General features: G+C 35.8%; 1 protein-coding gene across 3 annotated transcripts in view; it reads right to left on the minus strand.

Moving 5' to 3' along the window:
* The window catches only part of XPO4 (exportin 4), a 193,104-nt gene that overhangs the window by 43,836 nt on the left and 130,452 nt on the right, over window positions 1–18,816 (minus strand). For all 3 annotated transcript variants that reach the window (XM_049867644.1, XM_049867642.1, XM_049867643.1), the window contains 2 exons: window positions 17,698–17,855; window positions 17,278–17,452 (listed from right to left, as the gene is read on the minus strand). In XM_049867644.1, coding sequence (XP_049723601.1) covers window positions 17,278–17,452; window positions 17,698–17,855 — 333 coding nt within the window. The remainder of the gene's footprint in view (window positions 1–17,277; window positions 17,453–17,697; window positions 17,856–18,816) is intronic.

Consider the following 18,816-nt stretch of genomic DNA (forward strand, 5'->3'; position numbering starts at 1 on the left):
GTTATTAAAACATTTCCCTGCTGTTTTACATTAAAAACCATAATTTCTAACAATAACTAAAGCCATAAAGAAATGATCATAATAATAATGTTAACAAAAAGCAGTGATTTTGTTTTTATTCAAGTTTAATTGGTATGCCTTAAAATAAAATCTGGAAGGAAATATTCAAAAACATTAACAGTAAGTTTTAGAAGGTAAAATTACAAGTGATTTACTTCTAATTTTTTTTGCTTTTTCAAAATTAAAAAAACTAACAAGTATTGAATTTCCATCATTAGGGAAAAAACAACAACAACAAAAAAACGGTATCATATAACCCAAACCAAACCCATTTCCATCAAATCAATTCCAACTCATAGGGACCCTAAAGGACTGAATAAAACTGCCCCATATGGTTTTCAAGGCTGTAAATCTTTATGGAAGCGGACTGCCATATCCTTTTCCTGAGGAGTGGCTGGTGGGTTCCAACAGCTGACCTTACAGTAAACAGCTGAGTGCTTTAACCACTGGACCACCAGAGCTCCCGAGGAATCATATAGCTCTGTGTAAAGAGGTGGCAAGAAAGATGGTCACCCAAATGATAACAAGATTAAACGTGAAAGGTAATAGGATTTTTGCATAATTTTAACTCTATAAATTGAGGTATTTTTTCCAATAAGCACATGCCATTTTCACAACATTAAAACTGCACTTTGAGGTGTTATTAGTAAAGAAAATAAAATTATAAATGCAAATCAAAAAGTAAAACTTACAAGAAATGGACAAATTTATAGAAAAATATAACTTGGCAAAATTAGACCAAGAAAGAAAAACAGAACTAAACATTTAAAAACTTAAGTTTAAATATTTCCCAAAAATACCAGGCTCAGTAGATTTACAAGTGAGTTCTACTGAAATAGCAAAAAAAAAAAAAAAAAAAAAAAAAATCATACCAATCTAGTAACAAGCTGTCCAGAGAACAGGAGTGGAGAATGAGTTATGATGTGATCCATGAAGCTAGCATAACTTTGATACCAAACGAAACCAGCTGCATATAACAACACATCATACACACTAACCAAGTTGGGCTCATCATAGAACTGCAAGAGTAATTTTAATACTAGAAAAATTTATAAAAGTGATTTACCAACAGGTTAGCATTTGACAACATTTCATATCTATTCATGTTTTCAAAAAACATATTAGCAATTTTGGTAAGGACAGCTCAACAATATACAGCAAATGTCATTCCTAATAATGAATCAAGAAGGATGTCTTCTATTACCACTTGTATTCAAAACTGTACAATATAAGAGAAAGAAGAAATGTATAATAAAAGAAAAATATAAACACTGAAAAGGAAAACACAAAGTTGTCATTATTCACAGATGATATGATGATCAACAGAAAACCTACAACTCTAAAAACAATTAGAATTAATAAGAATTTTGAAAAGTGAGCAAATATACATACAAAGCAACATACAAATACCAACTGTTTCTGAATGCCAGCAGCAATAAGAAAAATGCAGGGTTAAAATGACAATATTTACAATAGCAACAAAAAAAAAATTAGGTACTTAAGAAAATTTTATTCCTTTATTGAAAGACAATATCACCTAAATTAGTATGGAGAAATACTACACTTATGGATTGTTGTTGTTAGATGCTGTCGAGTCAGTTCCAACTCACAGTGATCCAATGGAAAAAAAAAAAACAGAACATTGATCAGTCCTATGCCATTCTCAAAATCATTGCTATGTTTGAGCCCAGATCTGCAGCCACTGTGTCAATTCATCTCGTTAAGGGACTTCTTCGTTTTCACTGACATTCTTCTTTACCAAGCATGATGTCCTTCTCCAGGGACTGGCCCCTTCTAACATGTCCAAAGCACATGAGATGAAGTTTTGCCATCCTAGCTTCAAAGAAGCACCCTGGCTATACTTCTTCCAAGACAGATTTGTTCATTCTTCTGACAGTCCATGGTATATTCAATGTTCTTTGCAAACACTGTAATTCGAAGGCATCAATTCTTTTTTCCATCATTCTTATTTACTGTCCAGCTTTCACATACATAAAAAACCCACATAGGAGGCGATTAAAAATACCATGGCTTGGGTGAGGCCTACCTTAGTCCTCAAGGTGACATTTTTGCTTTTCAACACTTTAAAAAGGTCTTTTGCAGCAGAAACGCCCAATATAATAATGTGTCATTTGATTTCTTGATTGCTGCTTCCCTAGGTGTTGATTGTGGCTCCAAATAAAATGAAGTCTTCGACAACTTCGATATTTATACATTTATCATGATGCTGCTTACTAGTCCAGTTGTAAGGATTTTAGTTTTCTTCACATTGAGATGAAATTCATACAAAAGTCTGTAGTCTTTGATCTTCATCAGTAAGTGCTTCAAGTCCTCTTCACTTCCAGTAAGCAAGGCTATGTCATCTCGGTATCGCAGGTTGTTAATGAGTTATCCTCCAATTCTGATTTTGCATTCTTCTTCATATAATCCAGCTTCTGATTATTTGCTCAGGAAACAGACTGAATAAGTATGGTGAAAGGATACAACTCTTACACACACCTTTCCTAATTTTAAACCATACAGAACCCCCTTGTTCTGTTCAAATGACTGCCTCTTTGTCTATGTACAGGTTCCACATGAACACAGTTAGATGTTCCGGAATACACATTCTTCACAGTGTTATGCATAAATTTGTTATGATCCACACAGTCAAATGCCTTTTCATAGTCAATAAAACACAAGTAAACATCTTTCTGGTATTCTCTACTTTCAGACAAGATCCATGACATCAACAATGATATCGCTCATTCCACATCCTCTTCTGAATCTAGCTTGAATTTCTAGCAATTCCCTGTCCATGTACTGCTAAACTGTTTTTGTATTATCTTCAGCAAAATCTTCCATTTGTGTGATATTAATGATAATGTTTGATAATTTCTGTATTCTGTTGGATCACCTTTCTTTAGAATGGGCACAAATCTGGATCTCTTTCAGTTAGTTGTCTTTGTAGCTATCTTCCAAATTTCTTGACATAGATGAGTGAGCACTTCCAGTGTCGCATTCATTGTTGAAACATCTCAAATGGTATTCCATCAATTCTTAGAGTCTTATTTTTCGCCGATGCCTCAGTGCAGCTTGGACTTCTTCCTTCAGTACCATAGATTCTTGATCATATAGCTACCTCCTGCAATTGTTGAACATCAACCATTTTTTTTTGGTGACTCTATGTATTCCTTCCATCTTCACTTAAGGAGAGAATTAATATAGTGAAAATGTCCATTCTTCTCAAAATTAAAGATTCACTACAATCCCAAACAAAATTACAACATGACAAATGAACAATATTTATAGGAAGAATAAATAGTCTCTTCTGAAGAAGAATCAGGTGAGGGAGTGGTGGGGGGTTTTGTCCTACCATACATCTAGACTTTCCTTTAGGACAAAGGGACACAGGTGAAGAAACAAACTGACCAACGGAATTGATTAGAGAGCTCAGGAGAGACACACACACGCGTGGAAACTAGACATATGACTGTAATACTCCTCAGATCATTGAGAAATAAAGGGCTATTCAATAAATGTTGCTGGAAAAATCTGTTATCCATAGAGAAGAAAATGAAGCTAGATCACTATTTGGTACCATTTTCAAAATTCAATTCTAAGATGGTAGAGTCACAAAAGGTAAACTTAAAACTTTTAAAAGAAAAGAAAGGAAGGGTAGATGTCTTAAAGCACCAATAACATGGTTATGGATTGACTTGTGTTCCCCCAAAATGTGTCAACTTGGCTAGGCCATGATTCCCAGTACTGTGTGATTGTCTGCCACTTTGTTATCTAATGCGATTTTCCTACGTGTTGTAAATCCTATCTTTATGATGTTAACGAGGCAGGATTATAGGCAGTTATGTTAATGAGGCAGGACTCTACTACTAGATTAGGTTGTGTCTTAAGTCAATCTCTTTCGAGATATAAAAGAGAGAAGTGAGCAGAGAGACAAAATCCAAAAACCAAACCCACTGACCTGGAGTCAATTCCAACTTATAGTGGCCCTATAGGACAGAGTAGAACTGCCCTACAGAGTTTCCAAGAAGTGCTTGGTGGATTCGAACTGCCGACCTTTTGGTTAGCAGCCATAGCACTTAACTACTACACCACCAGGGTTTCCACAGAGACACAGGGGGACCTCATACCACCAAGAAACAAAAGCCAGAACAGCACGTCCTTTGGAACTGATGTCCCTGTGCTGAGAAGCTCCTTGACAGGAGAAGATTGATGACAAGGACGTTCCTCCAGAGCCAACGGAGAGAGAAAAGCCTTCCCTGGAGCTGGCACCCTGAATTTGAACTTGTAGCCTCTTAGTGAAGGATTCTGTGGGCAAAACACTGAATGACATAGGAAACATTAAAAGAAGATGGAAGGAATACACAGTCACTGTACCAAAATGAATTGGTCAACATTTAACCATTTCAGGGAAGCATATGATCAAGATCCGATGGAATCGAAGAAAGAAGGCCAAGATGCACAGAAGATATTGGCGAAAAACAACACTCGAGAAACTGACTGAATACTAATTGAGATGTTTCATCAAACAGATGTGGCACTGGAGGTGCTCAGTTGTATATACCAAGAAATTTAGAAAACAGCTGCCTGGCCAACCCACTGAAGAAATCCACATTTACGCCTATTCCAAAGAAAGGTGAGCCAACTGAATGTGGCTCATGCAAGCAAAATTTTGCTGAAGGTCATTCAAAAGCAGCTGCAGCAGTACGCTGACAGTAAACTGCCAGAAACTCAAGCTGGATTCAGAAGAGGATGTGGAACAAGGGATATTATTGCTGATATCAGATGGATCCTGGCTGAAAGCAGAGAAAACCAGAAAGATGTTTACCTGTGTTTTATTGACTATGGAAAGGCATTCGACTGTGAGGATCATAACAAATTATGGATAACACTGTGAAAAATGGGAATTGCAGAATACTTAACTGTGCTCATGAAGAACCTATACATAGATCAAGAGGCAGCCGTTCAAATAGAAAAAGGGGATACTGCATGGTTTAAAGTCAGGAAAGGTCTACGTCAGGGATACATCCTTTCTCCATATTTATTCAATCTGTATGCTGACCAAATAATCCGAGAAGCTGGACTATATGAATGAATGGGGCATTAGGACTGGAGGAAGAATCACTAACAATCTGCATAATGCCGATGACACAACCTTGCCTACTGAAAGTGAAGAAGACTTGAAGCACTTACTGATGAAGACCAAAAGACTATAGCCTTCAGTACGGATTACATCTCAACATAAAACAAAAATCCTCACAACTGGACTAGTAAGCAACATCATGAAAAATGCATAAATATTGAAGTTGTCAAGGATTACATTTTACTTATCCACAATCAACACCCATGGAAGCAGCAGTCAAGACATCAAATAACGCATTTCATTGGGCAAATCTGCTGCAAAAGAGTTCTTTAAAGTGTTAAAAAGCAAAGATGTCATTTTAAAGACTAAGTTATGTCTGACCCAAGCCATGGTGTTTTCAATCACCACCTATGTATGCAAAAGCTGGACAATGAATAAGGAGGACCGAAAAAGAACTGACGCCTTTGAATTATGATGTTGGCAAAGAATATTTAATATACCATGGGCTGCCAACAGAATGAACCAATCTGTCTTGGAAGCAGTACTGCCAGGATGCTCCTTAGGCAAGGATAGGGAGACTACATTTTACATACTTTGAACATGTTGTCAGGAGGAATCAGTCTCTGGAGAAAGACATCACAGTTGGTAAAGTAAAGGGTCAGTGAAAAAGAGGAAAACCTTCAACAAGATGGGCTGAACAGTGGCTGCAACTATGGGCTCAAACACAGCAACGACCATGAGGGTGGCACAGGACTGGGCAGTGTTTCGTTCTGTTGCACACAGAGTGGCTATGAGTTGGAACCTACTCAACCGCACCAACAGCAGCAGCCTCCTAGACTGTGAGAGAATAAATTTCTCTTTGTTAAGGCCATCCACTTGTGGTATTTCTGTTATAGCAGCACTAGATGACTAAGACAAATGTTAATCATAAAAGCAATGACAGTAAGTTTGGCTACTTCAAAAACAATTAGTTGTTCATCAAAAGATACTCTAAAGTCTCAGTGTAATGTGGTATCTAGGGTTGGATCCTGGATAAGAAACAAGACATTGCTGTAGTTTAGTTCCAATGTTAATTTCTTAGTTTTCACAAATGTACTATGGTTACATAAGATGGTGATATTAGGGCCACTGGGTGAAAAGACATATGGGATTCTCTGTACAATTTTTATAACTTTTCTGTACATCTAATATTATTCCAAATGAAAGTTGAAAAAAAAAAATATATATATATACCATAAGTGAAAAGAGGAGTCACAAAACTGAAAGGATAAATCTGCAACATATAATGATCCCTAAAAAGTGTCCAGAATGTATAAAGAATTTCTATAAACCAATAAGAAAAAGACAAAGAAGTTGACAGGAGAATGAATATGAAGCAGCATTTCACAAGAGTAATTCTAGGAATTATTTTACTTATACATACATACATACTTATGTATACCATGTCTATCTTGGAAGAAGTATAGCCAGAGTGCTACTTGGAAGCAAGAATAGCAAGACTTTGTCTCACATATTTTGGTCATGTTATCAGGAGGGACCAGTCTCTGGAGAAGGACATGAGGCTTGATTAAGTAGAGGGTCAGTGAAAAAGAGGAAGACCCTCAAAGAGATGGACTGACACAGCGGCTGCAACAATGGGCTCAGGCATAACAATGATTATGTGCATGGCACAGGACCTGGCAGTGTTTTGTTCTGTTGTACACAGGGTTGCTATGAGTTGGAACCAGCTCAGTAGCACCTAACAGCAATAACATACGTATAAAGACGCTCAATCTTATTAGTAATTAGCAAAGCAAATTAAGACCATATTTTATACTTGCTAAGTTTGCCAAAAAAAGGTGAAATCAGCAAGTGCTGGTGAGGACTTGGATTAATGAGAATTTATACACACCACTGATGGACATGTAAATAGGTCCAATCACTTTAGGGAACAATTTGGCACTAATTTGTGCAAAAGAACCTTCATGTGTCCTATGATCAGATATTCTACTCCTAGATTTTTATCTTAGAAAAACTCTCACAAATGGGTGCTAGAAAACATGCTAATAAATGGTTATTGCGGCACTATTGGTAATAGCAAAAAAAGGGAAACTCAAAAGTTCATAAACAGATGGAAAAATTATGGTGTAATGTTCACACAAAGACGTATTTTATATGAATACATATAAATAATATTTTTTAAATCAAGGGAATGAGTACCAACATTCAGAGCAGTAGTTACCTCTGTTGCAGGGAACAGAAATAAGGGAGTAGTAAGGGTGTTGGGATGCAGTGTACTGGTCATATCATACGTTTTCTTGAGCTGGGTCACAGGTTCACGATGGTCATTTTATTTTCATGTTTAGAGCTACACATATGCTACTTTTTTCTTAACTATCAAATATGATGTAATAAAATCATCCAAGGTGGCTCTCAGGGCTAAAAATAGGATATATAAATTAATCAAACATTATGCTAAAATGGCCAAGCACAACGCACATTTGCTATTAGCAGGGGGGAAGGAGGTTTTATTCATTTGATGAAAATATATTGAATGCTAAGGGATAAGCACTGGAAGACAGAGATGAGTTAAATAGTTTCTTCCCACAGAAACATCTGCAGCCTGTTCATATACTTAACTAAGCATGTGCTCTGAAGACATCATTTGTTAAGTCTTAACAGTTTATCCTGCCAAAATAAACAGACTGGTAGTCTATCTTAAGAGGAACTTATCTAGCCACAGTAATCAAAACAGCCTAGTACTGGTTCAATGACAGACACACAGACCAATGGAATAGAATAGAATTTGGCAAAGGACCCAAAAGTAAATCCATCCATCTATGGGCAGCTGATCATCAACAAAGGGTCAAAGACCATTCAGTGGGGAGAAAATGGTCTCTTCTGCAAATTGTGTTGGCAAAACTGGATATCCATATGCAGAAAAATGAATCAGGATCCATACCTCACACACCATGCACAAAAACTAGCTCAAACTGGATCAAAGACCTAAATGTTAAAGCTAAAACTATAATGTTCCTACAAGATAACAAAGGGCCAAAACTAGGGGGCCTAATTTTTGGCATAAATATCCTATCAAACAGAACTAAAAATTCATGAACAACAAAAGATAAATAGGTAATTAGGAACGCCTGAAAATTAAATACTTATGTTCATTAAAGACTTTATACCAAGACAGTAAAAAAGAGACTGTACAGACTGGGAAAAAAAATTTTTGGCAAAGACATATCTGATAGGGTCTAATCTATAAAATATGTCGAAAACTTCAACAACTCAACAACAAAAAGACAAACAATCCAATCAAAAAATGGGCAAAGGACATGAACAGACACTTCACCTAAGAAAACATTCAGGCGACCAACAGATACATGAAAAGATGCTTGTGATCATTAGCCATTAGAGGATGCAAAACAAAACTACAATGAGATATTATCTCATCCCTGAAAAAATGGCAATGATCAAAAAAACAGAAAATAACAAAAGCTGGTGAGGTTTTGAGGGGATTGGAACCCTTATACATTGCTGATGAGATTATAAAATGGTACAACCACTATGGAAAATAGCATGGCACTTCCTCAAAAAGCTAAAAATAGAAATACCACACGATCTAACAACCCCATTCCTAAGAATATATCCTAGAGAAATAAGAGCTGTCACACAAATAGACAAATACACACCCATGTTTGCTGCAGCATGATTCACAATTGCAAAAAGATGGAAACAACCTCAGTGCCTGTCAATGGATGAACAGATAAACTGTGGTACATATATACAATGGACTACTATGCAATTGTGAAGAAAAATAAGTCTAAGAAACATCTTAAAACATGGATTAATATGGAGGACATTATGCTGAGTGAAACAAGTCAGTCACAAAAAGACAAATATTGTATGGTCCCACTATTACAAAAATTCAAGAATAGGTATACACACAGAAAGCAAAGTTCTTTGTTATTTTCCAGGGATGGGACTCAGAGGGAGGGGGAATCACTTTCTAGATAGTAGACACTTGTTACTTTTGGTTATGAGAAAGGCAAGGCCAAATATGGGTGAAATCAGAACAACCCGATCAAGGTAAATAAAGACACTAAAAAAGGGACAATTTCAGAAGATGCTGTAACATATACAATTTTGCAACAACCATAAAAGCAACCAAAAAATACGTGTGGTCATAGATAAATATGGATGCATGTATGTATACAGAAAGGCAAATGCAAGTAAATGCAGGTGCATGTATAAGTGTATCTGCAGGCGTATGTATATACACGATTGTGTGTGCTACGTATATATCCACATACGTAACCACAAAGGGGGCACAGTTACGGACACTTCATAGACATACTCAAACAACTTGTGGAATTAGTTTACAGAGTTTAAAGGCTTAAGACCATAGTCTCGTGGACAACTTAGTCAATCGGCATAATAGTTCACAAAGATAACGTTCTACACTCTAGTTTGGTGAGTAGCATCTAGGGTCTTAAAAGCCTGCAAGCTGCCACCTAATATACACCTACGGGTATGCAATGCTTAACGTCCACCACGCGTTCTCTCAAACAAGACGTTATGTGATTTGGACGTTGTATGAACACTGTATTATATACAGGAGAGAGGCACGCAGGGCACTCAACAGTCAGGTGGGAACCTGCACCATCACTGTGCCAAGGGACTGCGCAAAAATTTTGACTCTGCTACCACCAGTTCTGCGTGGTCTCTGAGAGCTGCACTTGACACTGCCCACCTGCTGGGCATGTAATCACCATCCAGCTGGCCGCCTCAGGCCCTGCTGCACAGCCGGCTCCCTTCCCTTCCCTTCCTTCCTCCCTGCCTGCCTTCCCTGCCTCCTCTAATGGGCTTTAAACTCTTCCAGCCCCACCTACCCCACCCAGAAGCTAGGTGGCCACCACCATGGGGAGGAGCAAAGGCAGATGTCCACTACGACTCGTTCTCTGATCGGGATAACGTTACGGGACCAAGGACATATGTGTAGTTAGACATCGCCTAAATTGACATTAAGTGACGCATACCTGTATTGGTCTCTACTCACATCAAACAAAAGAGAATGAAGGAAATCAAAGGCTCAAAGAAGAAACTAGTGCGTGGGACTAACTGCCCACACGAATCACAGCCTCTTCTAACCTGAGACCAGAATAACTAGATGGTGCCCGGAAACCACTACCAACCGTTCTGACCAGGGACACAAGAGAAGGTCCCAGATAGAATGGGAGAAAAATGTAGAACAAAACTCAAATTCCTAAAAAAGGGCCAGACCTACTGAACCAACAGATACTAGAGGAACCCTCGAGACTAAAATAACCTTTGAACTTGTAATTGAAGCGATTGCTGCAGGTCACCTTTCAGCCAAACTATAGACTGGCTTACAAAATAAACAATATCACCCTTAAGCAATACGTTCCCTGAATCAATTAACCATATGAGATCAAACCATCAACATTTACCCAAAAGCAAAGATGAGAAGGCAAGAAAGGGAAGGGAAGCTAGATCAATGGAAACAGAACAGAATGGAAATGAAAATGCTGACGCATTGTAAAAATTGCAACCAATGTCACAGAATAATCTGTATAAAAACCGTTAAAGGGGAACCTAATTTGCTGTGTAAACTTTCACCTAAAACACAATAAAATATTATCTAAAAGATGACGAACTTATCTAAACGGAACAGCATCTTCTGATCTACAGTCTCGAAAAGGACATTTTGTAATATCTTTATCGTTTTTTAGTACATATCTAAAACATGCTAAACCCAAAAACATGCTATCATAGTTTAATTATTCATATAGAAAAGTATAAATAAAATGTAATGAGCTTTCAACAATCCCTCTTATAAACCCTAATATTAGACAAAACAAAAGATCACAGGTAGATCATAAGAACCCCTCTGTACTAGATACAGATTCAAAATATGTATGGGCTTCTAAAAAGGAGCTCATCAGGCAAAGTGTGAGAAATTTCGTTGATGACAATGCACAACTAAATCTTTCGGTCTACTCACTGGGAACTGAAACCTAACCTTGTGCTTTTTTATCATACCTTGGCTCTGCTCCACGGCCACTCTGGCCCCAACCCAGCAGCCGAGCCAGCAGCACGTGCCCAGATATGACTAAGGAGCCCAAGCAGACGTGATGTGCTCATGCCTGGGGTATTGTCAGGCCTGCTGCCAGAAAGGCTTTGAAAGGGGCTTACAGCTTATACGACTACTTGACCCCACTTACTTCATTTGGGAACGGAGGGTTGGAGAAGGCAATCAAAGTGAGCACGTATGTATAAATGCCCATAATTAACTTGAAAGTGTGCAGAGGAGTAAATTTGCAGCTTTTCAGTCATAGAAAAAAAAAATCTGTTCCTATATTTTAGTAATTATGTTGAATACATAGTTCCAAAAGGTGGTTAATTTTATTTATGAAAATGTTGTCAAACGAAGCTTTGGAAAGAAAACTTTCATTACATGAATCTGTCTCCTATATTGACACCGAATTGAACTTCAGAACTTAAAACCTAATATCAGGTATTATAAAAGTATATGAGAAATCCCATGACAGAGTAGTTCTAAGTTATTGTGGTTATTATACTGCAAACAACTCAAAATCCACTCTTAAATGCTATGGTACTATGGCTACTATCACATATTTGGTATAATCCAACCCACTAAAATAGGCTTTTTCCCCCCACAAAGAGCAAATAACTAACTTAACAACTCCAAATCTTTTCCATGAAACTTTCTATTGATCCAGATTATCTTCATACATAAATTACATGAGTTAGTTAAGAAGAATACATTATTCACAGACATAAAAAATGCAACAAGATGGGGGTAACTTTCACATAGAAAATGTCATTTCTAAGGAATAATCATTAACTTCCTTAAATGTGTGTAACTTTGGGTTTCATATTACCAAGGAATGGCATACTAAACATCAAAGAATGAAACAGCTATATTATTTTATACTGTTACTCATCTGCCGTTAAGTATTTAGACTTTCGTACTCTTGTAGTTATCACTTAAGGCAAATATGGCAATAATAGGGAAAAATGATAGAAATGCCACAAATAAAACTTCAGGAAATCTCCATTTAAAAAGAATTTAGAAGTCTAAATGTCAAATGAAAAAGAAATTAAATCATCTAGTTATTTTGATTTTTTTCCTAGGTAGTTTTTAAAGCATGGAATTTACTTCTTCAGAGTACCTATACAGCTAACAGTGTTTTTGGCTTCTGAAATTCCCTAGGAAAAATTGATTTAGTAGACAAGTACTATAGCTGTTAAAAGAATCTTATAAATTGGATTTAAAAAAAGAAAAAAAAATCCCCACAAAAACACACCCATGAGCTTGAGTTGTAATTTTCAGAAAGAGTTTTAAAATGCTGTATTCCTGAATTACCACATTTTCTTCCTTTTAGAAATGCAAATGAAATTTCAGATTCTTAATGCAAAAGAATGCATATGCATTAAACACCATGCCCAACCAAAACCCAAACTCGCTGTCATCGAGTCGATTCCCACTCAGCAACCCTACAGGACAGAGTAGAACTGCCCCACAGAGTTTTCAAGGAGCACCTGGCAGATTCAAGCTGCTGACCTTTTGGTTAGCAGCCGTAGCACTTAACCACTATGCCACCAGGGTTTCCAATCTGGTAAATACTGATGGAACTGAACTAATTCACCAATATCCCTAGTTGGCTGACATCTCAGGGGGTCACTCAGCCTACATGGGGTAGAAGGGCATCCCTTTATTCTACCTCACTCCAGGATTCATTTCTGAACCCCAAGCCCATTAGATCTATGTTTCTAATGCCAGCATTAGAAACAATACATAGGATACTATATGGAACAATAGCTATTATTATTGTTACTTACTGGAAAAAGTAAACTTTATTCCAAATCCACTCTAATCTATTTCAAGTGCAAGAATACTGTAAAACTTAAACACTGGTTGTGCACTGCAACTAGTATGGCAGATTGAAATAATCTGAGCTTACTCATATACAAGTCATGAAACATTTCATGGTAAAATTATGACCCAACCAGAATAAAATAAAACATTGAAATTATTTTTAAAAGACTTCTTTTAATAAGATTCTGTAATTAAGGTGTAATAGTAACTAGTTTTCTTCAAAATGCCCTGGCAGAGCTAAAGCTATTGTTATTATAAAAAAGAAGTATATTTTTCATGTGCATGATTTAAAAAATACTCATGCATCTCAATTCTTTTCTTTGATCTTTTTTAAGCAGGAAATGAATTCAAATGATGGATATGTAGGGCCCAGTTCTCTTGCTCTCTACAGTATCACCAATTTATTCTTTCCCAGCTATCAGAACTGTAGGGTAGGGAAGTTGGCATGGAGTCTCAACCAATCCCACCCTTTATGATTCAAGGTACAAGACAGACTATCCATCATCTACATTTTTACTGGCATCACCATTCCAGGGACTGCTTTCCCTCTTTATCACTGAGATACCCCAAGATTTTTCCTTCCCACTACTCAATTTGTAATTTGGTTTCTGGGAATTATAATCCATTTATTTGCAGGAATGTATTCCCTTTCACTACATCTCATCTCTGCAAAGTGACCACTCAGAGAAACTAGATTCTGAATTAAGAATGCTGACATTTAAATGCACTCATTATTCAACAAATTGCAAAATTATTTCACTGCATTACACTCTACGATAAACTTCCAAACATTATCAAGTAACTTTTTCTACACTACCTTGTCCTAGTAGTCTTGAGATTAGGCTACAGCCGTACTAAAACTAAGTGTAAAGCTTTTTCTTCATGAAGTGTATCTACCACCATGACCCTCACACATATACACATACATACCCATGCATATACTAAACACACATCAAACACTTTCATGCTTAAACTTCATGAAGTCTGCCTTCTATTTATATAACTCAACATGTATAACTCCATGGTTTCACATTATCCTGCTTGTGCAATAAACTTAAAATTTTCTATTGATAAAAGTAAGCAAAAAACTGAGTACAGAGTTGAAGTCATATTCTACTCAAATTTCACATAACTAACTCAAATGCATATACTAGTATTATATTTAAAAAATATAGCTGATATGTGAGGATTTTAATTTTTAAGGCAACATTGTATTATCTTTTCATTCTCACATCTCCAGTTCAGCAAAAGATAATACTTTAATTTCTGGGTTGTAATTAAAAAATTCTTGGCTTCAGGAAGCTTCAAGTAAGACCAAGAAATTTTAATAACCAACAGAATAACTTGGCTGTAAACTGGAATTGCTCTTTTTAAGTACAGATTTTCGGGTCACTGCAAGTCTAGGAGTAGTCACAAGTAACAGTCTCCTGGCAGGTGAACACATACTTCATGAAAGTCATACTTCATGTACACACATTAATATCAAAAATTTCTGTTCCCATGAAGATGCCTTTTTTTTTTTTTTTTTTGCTACAGCAACATAATCATATTTAGAGATATGAATGCCTTTAAAAAAAAAACATTGCCATTGAGTTGATTCTGACTCATAGAGCAGAGCTGCCCCATAGGGTTTCCAAGGAGTACCTGTTGGATTCAAACCGCTGACCTTTTGGTTAGCAGTTGTAGAGCTTAACCCTATGGCACCAGGGTTTCCAAAAAAAAAAAAAAAAAAGACAATCTATATGTATTCCTAAATATAGCAAACATAGTCCTAAAAATATTATCACAATAAAGCAAAATTCTATATGCTGAACCTGTTTTCTTTCCCACTGGGTAAAGAAACTCCATTAATATTAAAAAAAAAAAAAAGCTATAAAATTCAAATTATAAAGAAACCTAGTCCATTAGAAGTACTGATTTGCACAATACAACAAAACTCAACAACTTATACGGAAAAATCATGCTCTCAATAAATATTATAAAAGTTCATTTTCACAATTATCAGTGTACCTTTTATTGTGCATACTGTATAGGCACTTGCATATATTCACTCCACTCCATACACTATCAGAAGGAATGATTGTCATGACTTTGCCAAAGAGGAAACATGCTCAAAAAAAGGTAAAACACCTTGCCTGAGGTACCTCACTTTATTATCAACAGAACTAATATTTGAACCCATGACTGCACTGTGCCACACTACTCTGACTCCCAAAGCAGTTTTTTTTTTTTTTTAATATGCCTCAATTTTCCAAATTTTACTTCAAAGATCATTTCTTTATGTACTTTTCCATCCCAGGTCAACAACTATGTATTAGATACTAGTATTACAAGTACTAGGAGTCCAAGGAAACAAAAGACGACATGGCCTCTGTCCCAGACGTGCCAATCCAGTTTGCTAGATTTGTTCATGTACTTATGGTATTAGTTGCAAGCTGCCCAACTACTTGGTTGGGATGGCATTCAAGAGTACTCATTTAGTCCTCAGGCAATTCAAAGGCCACCTCCTTAGCCCTCAACCTCATCAAACCTCCCCGACCCAGGTTCTATAATTAATACAAATGACAAATCTTTTCCCTCTGTCCTTTTCAATAGGTCACTAGGTATTTTTTAAAACATTTTTAAAGTCGGTATCATAAACAGATCAAGACATCTAAAGAAATAACACCTTTCTTAAACGAAACCAATCAGGAATATCACAACTAGAACATGCCTTCTTGTGAAACAAAGCACAATATACATTTACTTCTCTAAAGTGACTCTAGATTTTCTTACTTCCAGTATTCCCATGACAAATCTTCCAGAAAAAGTGTTAATTTGTCAAGTTTGTCAGTCTCTTGGTCAAAATAAATAAATTCTGAACTTAAAATTCGCAAACCAAGAATGTCATATATATTCCAGCAATTCTTTTTTCAACTGTTTAGGAATATTCTTAACCTACAAACACGAACTAAAAGGTGGCTGTTTCTAAATATGTGATCAACATGCTGTTTAACCTTTCCTGGTTTATAAGAGAAAACAAACAATGGTAATGAAACCATGTTATGCGAAACTTGAACTATTTGGGATTTGTGATAATTAGAAAGGGGGTTGAGTAAAGCTTAAATATTTCCCTGTATTTCCATTCTCTTAACACAAAATCCCCCCTGAAAAACCCAAGTCCCACATATGAATCTATTAAACTTCTATTCCCCTACTATATACATTTTTCCATCACATAATTATCTACCTGACTCAGTTCCTTTCCTCTGCAAATCACTAAAGTACCCAACTACATAAACACAATAATTCCCGAGTTCTTTATTCTCTGAAATCTCTGAAGGAAAATGAAAAACTCATACACACTTTGCCAGACCTTTACCAAAACAACTCAATTAGGATTTAACATAAAACTCAAATAGATGGCTACAAATATTATTTTTTACTCTTACATCTTTGCAAGGATTCACATTTTGATTTATAAAAAGAAAAACTAGTTTCAACAATTAAATTAACTAGTTTGTAGAAAAAATCAATTATTTTCTGTAATTAATGCAGTTATTCACAGTAACTGTTACAAATGTAGGCTTGTTGTCATGAGGTTCTAGTACATGTTTCCTAAACTTAAAAAACTTTGGAAAATATATACTTGAACATTTGTTCGAAAAAAATCTTTAGCATTATTTGTCTCTAATTCCTAATGTAAACTAAATTCTACAACAATATACTATTAAACCATACCACCAAAAAATAAAAGAGCACACTCTAATCAAAATAAGCATGGTTACAAGTATTTGAGCCAAATTATACATACATAATCTCCAGGCAAGTCCAAACTGAAAAAGTTCTCAGAGATAATAATTTCATAAAGTCAGACATAATCACAATCATAACAGCACCTTAATCAAACTTTTCAAATAACTTAATTTTTTATTGTTAAAATGAGCTTTTAATATAATATTTAATATAAGCATTTCACTCCATTTCCTGCGTTCAGGTACTAAATAATCTCAAAATTCAAATCTTAAAACCAATACAATCCAGTCACTAGAGTGATTTAAATCCACAAAATTTTAAAGATCATGCTTCCAAACACATGTTGCAAATAATTTGTACATATAAACAAAAATGCAATTTTAACAATAAATGCACTCACTTAAAACAATTACTTGGCATGAGAAATTCTCTAAAGGCATAGCAGATTTCCTTGTGAAAAAATGAAACAATTTATATTAGTAGAGTCACTCACCACTTCTTCCAATGCAGCACTTCGCCCAAAAGAACAAGTGAGGTGTGTGAGGCAGTTAACAAAGGAGGAGAAAAGTTCATTTGGAATGGCAGTTAAAACATTTCGAGGGAACACAGTTATCAAGTTGCTGATAATGCTGGAAATTCCCACAGCTTCAGAATCTTCTATTTCAATTCTACAAATCAAGCAATGAGCGTTATTAAGTGGCAGCAGAAGTTACAACTTGTTTCCAAACATGCAAATATTATCACCTATTCATTTTCAAAAGTATGCCTCTGTGTATTAACTTCAAATTACTAACACAATTATACTTCAAAATATAAAAAGGGGGAATATCACTAGTTCCTTTTTTCCCTCTACTACTAAACACCAAGAAAAAACAAAATTCCTTTTTCAGTTATAAAGGGCAAGTATACCTACCCATTGATGGTATTCAGTAATCCCTCAATGAAGTGAGCTAGGTAATCAACTTGTGATCCTTCATCGGGGAAGATGGGTCCATGAAGAGAAGCTAACTGGGCAAGGCACTGTAGGGAATCTTGTGCCATATCTGAATCTTCTCTGATTTTTCGATGTACCTGTTAGAAAGAATTACTAATCCATAAAAATAAATTCTTTTTTTGTAAGGGTCACGTGTCTATCATGACGAATGAGGTAAGAGAAAAATTCATTGTAGCTGTTTATTTCTAGAAAACAGATCTAATTCCTGAATTAAACTAAATTTGAAAATTGGCCCTAAGTCCACTTTACATCATAGGCTGTGATTTTAAACGTATTCAATTAATTTTTAACTAAGGGCTACCTACATTTTGAAAATTGAACTGTCTCCAGCATGTTATGACAAAGAGAGAAACAGATGCCAGCCAGTCAGACATACTGCTACTTCTAAAAACAGTAACGACAACAGTCATCTGTATTATGCTAACTATGCCTAGCTACAGCTTCTTGCTAAAGTTAGCAGACAAGTTCAATCAAGAGTATATAGATGCTTCCTTAGTGGAAGTAAACAGTTGCAGACTTAGAAAACCAATATACTGCTCAATCTCTAGACATTCATTAATTCAAATAATATATAAGCATCCTCTTTCATTAATTCTGAGATTGCCCACAATTTCTTTGTTCGAATCTCACTTTATCCTACATTAGTGCTATTTTATTAACAAATGTTAAAGCTGTTTAAATTAGAACCTTATTTAAATTATATTAAAATCCATTTTAAAGCTTATCTGGATTTCATTTCATTGAGGCAATACTGGCATGAAATACCTGGTGTAGAATATTCCATATCAAAGAAATGCTCCCAAAATATTGCTACCTAATTTTACATAACTACTAATCTCAGACTTTAAAGATGTTTCATTTCTGAGGTCTGATATAATTAAAATAATGAACAAAATACTTTAGTGAAGAAATTATATGGTAACTGTTAACCTTAACCTATACAAACTTTACTTTGTGACCATCTAATCTGCCACAAACTCTGTGACTGCTACAATCCTTCTCATTGCTCCCTACACAAACCTCTCTGTGAATGTCATA

Source organism: Elephas maximus, chromosome 23 (genome assembly GCF_024166365.1).
Source record: "Elephas maximus indicus isolate mEleMax1 chromosome 23, mEleMax1 primary haplotype, whole genome shotgun sequence".
In the NCBI taxonomy this organism is placed as follows: domain Eukaryota; kingdom Metazoa; phylum Chordata; class Mammalia; order Proboscidea; family Elephantidae; genus Elephas; species Elephas maximus.